This window comes from Numenius arquata, chromosome 2 (assembly GCF_964106895.1).
Source record: "Numenius arquata chromosome 2, bNumArq3.hap1.1, whole genome shotgun sequence".
In the NCBI taxonomy this organism is placed as follows: Eukaryota; Metazoa; Chordata; class Aves; order Charadriiformes; family Scolopacidae; genus Numenius; species Numenius arquata.
Genome location: NC_133577.1, coordinates 130,916,046 through 130,925,002, shown reverse-complemented (window position 1 = coordinate 130,925,002; position 8,957 = coordinate 130,916,046). Strand labels below are relative to the sequence as shown.

The 8,957-nt window shown below is 49.4% G+C and overlaps 1 protein-coding gene across 1 annotated transcript; it reads left to right on the top strand.

Annotated features, from left to right (window-relative positions):
* The first annotated feature begins 658 nt into the window (after nucleotides 1–658).
* On the top strand, nucleotides 659–8,003 carry LOC141462690 (tubulin alpha-1D chain-like). Its single transcript, XM_074144693.1, has 4 exons — nucleotides 659–735; nucleotides 4,083–4,326; nucleotides 5,640–5,788; nucleotides 6,569–8,003. The coding sequence occupies exons 1-4, from the start codon at nucleotides 733–735 to the stop codon at nucleotides 7,550–7,552; spliced, it is 1,380 nt and encodes a 459-aa protein (XP_074000794.1). The 5' UTR covers nucleotides 659–732; the 3' UTR covers nucleotides 7,553–8,003.
* The last annotated feature ends 954 nt before the right edge of the window (nucleotides 8,004–8,957 follow it).

Below are 8,957 nucleotides of genomic sequence, written 5' to 3'. Positions count from 1 at the left end.
TGTCTACCTGTTGCTAATATCCACACAAGCAGTTCTGGGATTTAAGGGTAGATCCAGAGCAGTCTTAAAGACGTACCTGCCCATCTGCAGGATGGGGCCAAAACTGGCTCAGAGTCTCCTTATTTCGGCTCTTGGCAGGAGGGCGAAATGAACCCTTAATGGCCAAACAGGGGGCCTGAGCCTACACCTCAATGTCCCAGAGGGGCAAAAATCAGCAGATTCCCCCGAAGGTCTGTGGAGATACGGAACAAAGACCCAAAATTGTGGTATTGTGGCTAAAAACAGACAAGATACAGCATTATCAGTGGCAGTGCTCTGAATAATAACAAAGGGAAGATCGTTTCTGCTGGATAAAGTGAATCATATGGGGACACACTAACTTCCACGGAGTTTCCTTCTTTTTAGGTAAGCCTAAACTTTGGCATCTAATTTTTTTCTTTTTTTTTTTTTCACCAGTTGAGGTTCTTTGGAAAAAAAAAATGCGAAAAAAGTTCGCATTGCACTCTACCCAAGGCTGTTTAATCACAGCAATCACACCAGCTAGGCACTAACAGATGAGTTCATCCCTTGCTATTTCTAGGGATGCAAAGGAAAAGGAGCTCTGTTCCTTTAAGCTGGCAGAAAGCTTCTTTATATTCAGGTGGAGTCAAGCCTTCCTGGGCTATAAAGTTGCAGGGAGAGGCAGGGGCAGCAGCTGTTTTGCTTAGATCTTAGCAAGCCTCCAGCCTCACCATGGTAAGAGCATGCCTTCTATTTGTATTAGTCTAAACTTAAAATGTAGAGTGTCTTTTTTTTTTTTTTTTCCAAGTGTACTGAGCTAAACAGCTTACTTGCTCTTTTGCTCCCCTTTCTCTTGGGGATGTTAATTACAAACAGCTTTGTTTGATTGCTGATTACCTTCTGGTTCATTGATTCAATGTTTGCTCCTTATAAGGGAAAAGCGAAGGACTTGGTTGGAGAAGAGTTATTTAAGTGGCCTCTTGCTGCCTTTCACTCTGGGTTTGTAGCTCCTGAGGTGGGGTTTGTAGAGTTGCAAAGTTTCTATCTCTTTAAGGCAAGTTGGGTTTTACTTTTTTGGGGGGAGAACCAGCACATCTCGATACGCAACGATGTGACAGACTAAAGTTTGAATTTTGACACTGTTAGCCCTTTTCCCAAAGTTTAACGCTTCAGTTCTCCCACTGCCACAAAGAACCAGTGCAACTTGCAGAGACCTTTAGGGTGGTTTTTTTTTTTTTTTTTTTTTTTTTTTCCTTAGGAGTGAGCTGCCATGTTGCCTTTGTCTGCTACAAACCCTTGGGATTAGATATTAAATGAAATAAATTCCCCCTTTCCTTCTAGCTTTTTAATGGAATCTTTGCTCTAAAGAGTTTGCAGCTGTGAAAGTGGAGAGGATTGCTCTGGTTACTGAAAAAACTGCAAGTCCTGAGCAGCACTGGCTGATCCAGCTGAAACTTTTTGTAAAGAATAACGCAACTGTCACCTTATTGGGAATGCAAAAAAAAAAAAAAGAAAAGAGAAGTAACATGTTGGAAAATCTGATGGTGCCCCTTTGCATGTTGCAAATGGAAGAGGACTTCAAAGTAACTCCTAGCGAGTCAGCTTTTGAACTTTTCCTTTTATCTGCTGACTTCTGGAGTCTGTCCTGGCTATAAAACAGTTAAACATTTACATGGTATTTCCAATGGGAAAATCAGCTGGACAACAATAGGCTGCCTATAGCCAGAGTCTGTAAAATACAGTTCATCGTGGTGCAAATGTTGGAGATCTGGGATCTCAAAAAAAAAAAAAAAAACCCAAACCAAACAACCCTTCTGCCATATTTCAGGTGGGGAAAAAACTTGCAGAAAAAAAGATGAATGTTTTTCCTTCCAACAGGCCCCTTTTCTTTTTTTTTTTTTTTTTTTTCTTTTTTTTTTTTTTTGTTCCCATTCCCTGGGCTGAAAATACCAGTGCTCCCTTGAAGCAGGTGCTGGCACTGGGGAGCTGGGAGAGGACAGTGAGCGGAGCAGCTGTCCCAGCAAGCGCTGGTGGAGCGGCTGCGGCGCTGACCCTTGCAAATCGTGGTGAAGGAGCTATTGCAACCATCTTGCGGGGAGGGATGGGCAAATGGCACTCAGCATTTCCCACATAGTGCAAATATCAACTCGGAGAGGGAGGACTTAAACGCAGCCTCCACGCCCAGCAGAACTGGTGATCTCGGCCCAGACTGGGATTAAGCGGTGTTTAGGCAGCTGTGGGTAAAGGGGTTGGTGTCCCTCTGGGGTACCAGGAACGTTCATCCAGTTGGTGTCTAGCTCTATGGTAGGTGACCTGGGCATTTGGTGGCCACTGGACTTGCTTGAGAGTTGAGAAGTGTCTTGGCACATCCATACTTGGAGACCAAGAGGGGAGAAGTTGTGTTGTGTCCTTCTCTTGATGGCCTCAAGTGGTTGGTGTCCAGGACTGTCTAGCATTACTTAGAGGGTAGTGACTTTCGAGGGACAGAGTCCCTCCAGCAGGATGGTTGTGGGTGGGCACAGAGTGTCCTCTCACCTCTGAGACAACTGGGTTGCCAGTGGCATTTGTTATGCTCTGCTTAAGGTGGGCTACTTGGAGCAGGGGACCTGGGCTTGTCTATGGAGACCCCCAGCCCTGGATAGGACTGGTGTGAAATGAACCAAGCTGCCCATCAACATTACAAATACTGGGATCAGCTGCACTGCTGGCCACCTCCAGGTGGGATCACCAGCTCCCTTTCATGATGATCCCTTGGGAAGCAGCACCGCCCCATGCCACGCATGGCAGTAATTGGGAGTCTCCCCTTGGGAGAGGAGACACGAGCCTCTGTCATCGCTGCAGCAGTGCTTTGATCTTGGGGCAGTGGAATCAGCAGAGATGCCAATTACCCAGGGAAGAGCGCAACCATCAAAAGTCCCCAGAGAGTCTCCAGAAGACACCAGTACCTCCAATACTGCCCTGGAGTTAGAAGCTCCCGGAGGGTGACCTGGTTAAATAAGGACTCCGAGCCTCTCCCCAGGTGTCAGCCTGCCCTTGTTTTGGCCCCAGGCATCTGCTGGTTTCCTCCAGCCTCATTTCCTGCTGTGATTCCCAGCTTGACTGTGGATTTCCCAAGCTTGGCTTCTCCCTGCTTGGTGCAGAGCATTTTCGGATCAAGGAGCCTGCAGCTGTTGTCCCTGATGCCCTGTTTCTCTGGGACCCAGGGAACTGACAGCTGCTCTGCTCCATGGCATGGTCCCTCTGCTCTTCTCTGGTGAGACCCCACCTGGAGTATTGCATCCAGCTCTGGAGTCCTCAGCACAGGAAGGACATGGACCTGTTGGAACGGGTCCAGCAGAGGGCCATGAAGATGATCAGAGGGATGGAGACCCTCTCCTATCATGACAGGCTGAGAGAGCTGGGGTTGTTCAGCCTGGAGAAGAGAAGGCTCCGGGGAGACCTCATAGCAGCCTTCCAGTACCTAAAGGGGGCCTGTAAGAGAGCTGAGGAGGCACTCTTGATCAGGGATCGGAGCCATAGGATGAGGGGGAATGGTTTAGATTGAGATGAGATCTCAGGAAGAAGTTCTTTGCTGTGAGGGTGGTGAGAGCCTGGCCCAGGTTGCCCAGAGAAGCTGTGGCTGCCCCATCCCTGGAGGGGTTCAAGGCCAGGTTGGAGGGGGCTTGGAGCAACCTGGTCTGGTGGGAGGTGTCCCTGCCCAGGGCAGGGGGTTGGAACTGGATGATCTTTAAGGTCTGTTCCAACTCGAACCATTCTATGATTCTAGGGCCAGTTGAGCACTAAGCGAGGAGCCAGCGCTGCTCAGCTGCTTCCTGCCCCAGCACGAAGCCCATCACCTCCTTCCTTCCTCCTCCCCTGGGTTGGGAGAGCCCTTCCTAGGGATGCTGCGTGTGCGGCTCGGCTGCGTCCAGCTGCCCAGCAGATCACGGTTTGATCCTCGCTCCAGCTCCCAGCGGTGGGCGGAAACCGCCTGTTTCCCTCATCATCCGCAGCAGAAAATGGCTCAAACGAGAACGGCGGGGGCTAGTGCTAAGTGACAGGATGTCTAAAAATCGCCTTAACAAGCCGTTTCCCCCTTCCAGAGGGAGTGCATTTCCATCCACATCGGGCAGGCTGGCGTGCAGATGGGCAATGCCTGCTGGGAGCTCTACTGCCTCGAGCACGGGATCCAGGCGGATGGGACGATTCCCGGCCCCAAGCAGGCGAAACCTGTGGACCCCAAGTCTGAACAAGTGGATTCTTCTTTTGAGACCTTCTTCTGTGAGACAGCGTCTGGGAAGCACGTGCCCCGAGCAGTGTTCATAGACTTGGAGCCTACTGTCATCGGTAATAGTGGGGCAGTTGGGTGTTGTGGCATCTTTAACCATGACTCCTGATCCTTGTTTCCTTGGGGCTTGTGTTGCTGCACATATTTCCCAGCAGCTCCCGCTCCTCTGCTCTAGTAAAATGTCTCCAACCATCAGAAGGAGACAGAGTTTGCATTTCCAAATGGACCTGGGAGTGACAAACCCGTTACTCTTACTACACTGGCTTGTCTTCAGTTGATTCTCTCCTTTTTAGAGACCTTGCTGTCTGGAGCAGGATCCTCAGCAGGTGTAAAGGGACAAGGGTTTATTAACCTCAGTGGGTCTGAATTACACCACCCTATTACCTGATGTGGCACATCGGGTTTTAATGCTACCTGTGAAGGATCTTTGAGCAGATGGGTGCCACGAATTTCATGGTTCTGTGGAAACCGGGTGTCTTGCCACTGCAAGCTTTCTACTTCTCCTTCCAGGTCCATGAATGATCTCTGGGGGGGTTGACTTGATCATGGCACTTTGATTTAGAGTACCTCCCTAGAAAATAAATTCTTTTTTTTGCTTGAGGAACTGGCAGAAATGACTCCCATCTACCTGCTTCTGCCTTCTAGGCTTTACCTGGGTGTTTGCTCCTATCTTATCATCTAGAATGGATGACTCGTTATTTCATGTGATGAAAGGAATGTAGACTTTTGTTTTGGTTCCACTTAATTTTTAGGCACCTTATCAAGGCACTAAATTGGGAACCTAGTGAGCAAGCCAGTAGAATATGAAATGCATTCAACGTTGAGTCTGAGCGGGTTTAAATACCTGCTGGAGATGTCTCCAACCTCATTGACTGCATGGAGCCTAGAGAAACTGCTCCTAATGCCTGTCTTCATAAGGTGCCTGAAGCTGGGTTGGATACATCTAGCAGAAATGTCAACACTGGGGGCACTCTGTCTCCTCCTCAGTGTGCTGTGGAGCAAAGGATGGAGGTAGGGCTTCCAGCCACCTCAAGATGCTTTGCAACAAGCAGAAACACAAGCTGTATCTAGTAACTATAATCCTACAATAATTTTGGAAACACAGGCAGTGTCCTAACTTTTTGAGGTCCTAATGTAATTTGGCTTAAAGTGGCTGCTGGGTGAAGATGGAGGAGTTATAGTAGGACCTAGATAAATTAGTTGAGATGGAGTTATTCTCACCCCTTCCATTATTCCCAGTCTGAGCTAAGCATGCCATGACTGTCATCTCACATGGGCTCCTGGTAGATTTGCTCTGTGTTTTACTCTGTCATGCTGATGTCCAGAACCTGTAACTGTGTGCTGCTCTCCATGACTGCTCCTCCTTGTGCAGATGAGATCAGGACCGGGCCCTACCATGCGCTCTTCCACCCGGAGCAGCTCATCAGTGGCAAGGAAGATGCTGCCAACAACTACGCCCGTGGCCACTACACCATTGGAAAGGAGATTATAGACACCGTCCTCAGCAGAATTCGTAAAATGGTAAGAAAAAAAACCCCAGCCTTTCTCTTAAAATGACACACACTGTGCACAATACAATTAAATTTGGGGTTTGGGGTAAAAGTCTTAAAAGAAAAACCCCTTTCTGTGAGCTGTAAGAGCTGCTGCTGTGATTAGATTTGGGGCTCAGTAAAGCAAGTGGCCATTTGAACCTGTATGTCTGTCCTAAAAGCAACTGTCGTTACATATCATATATATATATATGAAGTGACACAACACTAGACCTAAGAGGCAGAAGGACTTTTCGATCACAGGGAAGCCTCACCCTTGTTGTGCAACTGCAGATATTAATTCTTAATGGATAATTATTAGCCCAGCTGGGCAGACCAAACTCCACATTTGATAGGAGTGAAGCAGGACTGTAACAACGCCCTTGAATGCCTGTCAGTAAAACTGTTTTTGAGATGTTTCCTAAGGGTCTAGGACCCACATGCTACATCCCATCCCTTCTCAGCTGCTGAGGAATTGCATTGAACTGATAATGGAGCAATTTGCCAAGAGTTTCCATCCTACCACGCGGAGCTACCTATGGCAGCTCCATGGGAATGCTGCAATTGATTAACACATGGACACTTTAGATGTGCAGGAGGGTGACATACGGAGTCAATCCACTCTAGGGATTGGGTGCGCTCTGGCCAGGAAGTCCTCTAAGCAGAATTTATTGCTGTATTATTTGGTACAGTTGTATATATTGCTGTATTATTTGGGATAGTTATTCCAGTCCTTAGCACAGAGAGGTAAATATACATTATTTTGCTGCAGGCTGACCAGTGCAGTGGACTCCAAGGGTTCCTGGTCTTCCACAGCTTTGGGGGAGGCACAGGCTCCGGGTTCACCTCCCTCCTCATGGAGCGGCTCTCTGTGGAGTACAGCAAGAAGTCCAAGCTGGAGTTCTCTGTGTACCCGGCCCCACAGGTCTCCACAGCAGTGGTGGAACCCTACAACTCCATCCTCACCACCCATACCACCCTGGAGCACTCGGACTGCTCCTTCATGGTGGACAATGAGGCCATCTATGACATCTGCAACCGCAACCTGGACATCGAGCGTCCCACCTACACCAACCTCAACAGACTGATTGGGCAGATCGTCTCGTCGGTCACTGCCTCCTTGAGATTTAACGGTGCTTTGAATGTTGACCTGATCGAATTCCAGACCAACCTGGTGCCCTACCCACGGATCCACTTCCCGCTCACCACCTATGCGCCCATCATCTCGGCAGAGAAAGCCTACCACGAGCAGCTCTCGGTGCCGGAGATCACCAACGCTTGCTTTGAGTTCTCCAACCAGATGGTGAAATGTGACCCGCGCCGTGGCAAGTACATGGCCTGCTGCCTGCTGTACCGGGGTGACGTGGTGCCCAAGGATGTGAATGCAGCCATTGCAGCCATTAAAACACGCCGGTCGATCCAGTTTGTGGACTGGTGCCCCACGGGCTTCAAGGTGGGCATCAACTACCAACCTCCCACGGTGGTGCCCGGGGGCGATCTGGCCAAGGTGCAGCGGGCCGTCTGCATGCTGAGCAACACCACGGCCATCGCGGAGGCGTGGGCCCGCCTGGACCACAAGTTTGACCTGATGTATGCCAAGCGAGCCTTTGTGCACTGGTACGTGGGGGAGGGCATGGAGGAGGGGGAGTTTTCGGAGGCCAGGGAGGACCTGGCTGCCCTGGAGAAGGATTACGAGGAGGTTGGAAGGGACTCGGCAGATGGAGAAGAAGATGAGGTTGATGAAGATGAGTATTAAAAACTGCAGTCTGTTCTTAATCAAGTCAAACCTCAGATGAAAACCAAACCCTCTGTCATCAGGCTAAACTGGTCCTGAGTGCCTGGAGGTGCCCAAGGATTATCCTGAACCTCAGTGCTACTGTTTGACGTATTATACCTTTTCTGCTTGCGTAGTCTACGTGCTCATAGCGCACTTCTGTAGCGATGGGTGTCCCGAGCTTTATCACGCTGCTGTTTATCGCTGAGTGAAGCTGAATAGGTGCCTGGCTTAGTGTTGGGGACCCATCCTGCCTGGGCAGAGGATCCTGGTTCCTAGTCCAGGGGAATGAGGCAAGCTGCCTGCTTTGGCTGAAATGGCAAACTCTTGCTCTGGCTTTTACTGTAAAAGCACTTTTTAATTAGAAATGTACCCGTACACTTCTACGCAACTCTTTTGTATTTGAATAAAGACTTTTTTTTTTTTTTGGTTTTGCTTGGAGTTCTGTGAATTTAATCAGGTTGTTTGTGTGGGGAGATCCCTACTGCATGGGGAGAACAGCAAATGCTGATAAGGGTATGCTCTGGGTAGGCCATCTGTGAAGATCATCAACCGTAATTATTGCTGTGAGGAAAATGTCCTATATCCTGCAGGCACTTGGCTGTCTGGAGCTGGATGCTGCTCTCATGACCCCGAAGAGCAGCCCAGAGGAAGCGTGTCTGGCAGCAGGCAGGGAATTCCCAGTTTGACCAGCGCCAACCGGGAAGTGGTGTTTGGGTGAAGAGCACCTTTCTGGTGGAGTTTTCCCTCCTCACCTCTCGAGAAGCTTACTTGATGCCTGAGCAAGTCCTGGCTGTTGGGACAGTGCTGTATCTCTGGACTGCGGTCTTGCTCAGGAGTTGTTTGAGTTGGTGTGAGTGTGAAACCAGCCCCACGTGCCCATGGTTGGAGTTTGTGCTGAGGTGAGCCATGTCCATGGGATGGGGTGATTCCGGAGGAAAAGCAATGAGATGGTCCAGATAAGATGTGGAGAGGAAGGGTTCATAAGGCTGTGGGACAGGAGAACGGCTGGCTATGTGGTTCATTGAGTGTCTCCAGGTGCCCTCCTCATGGCTGTTGTATTACACTTTGTGTGTATTGTATGTCACAGACCCACACTTACCCATCTCTGTTTCAATGCTGGGCTCTGTCTCCAAGTGGAGTCATGTTTCCCCCCAAACCTCCTCCATGCCATGCAGCTACAGCTGTCCTCTCCCCTGATGGGATTGTGATTCTGGAGATGTTCCCAAAGCAATGCAACGGGAGGTAAAGCCAGGGATAAAGAGGTGTTGCTGCATCCTATACTTGGAAGATGGAGGTGGAAGGAACCCAAAGCTTATCGTTGGCTGCCATTAGCCCAAAAAACCAGGGTGCTGACAGCATGAATGGGCAGTAGACGGACCCCTGG

Bases quoted from the DNA above. Each gene is read 5' to 3' on its own strand.
- LOC141462690 (XM_074144693.1), top strand. The intron at 4,327-5,639 runs GTAATAGTGGGG...CTCCTTGTGCAG, and splicing joins CTTGGAGCCTACTGTCATCG to ATGAGATCAGGACCGGGCCC. The intron at 5,789-6,568 runs GTAAGAAAAAAA...ATTTTGCTGCAG, and splicing joins TCAGCAGAATTCGTAAAATG to GCTGACCAGTGCAGTGGACT.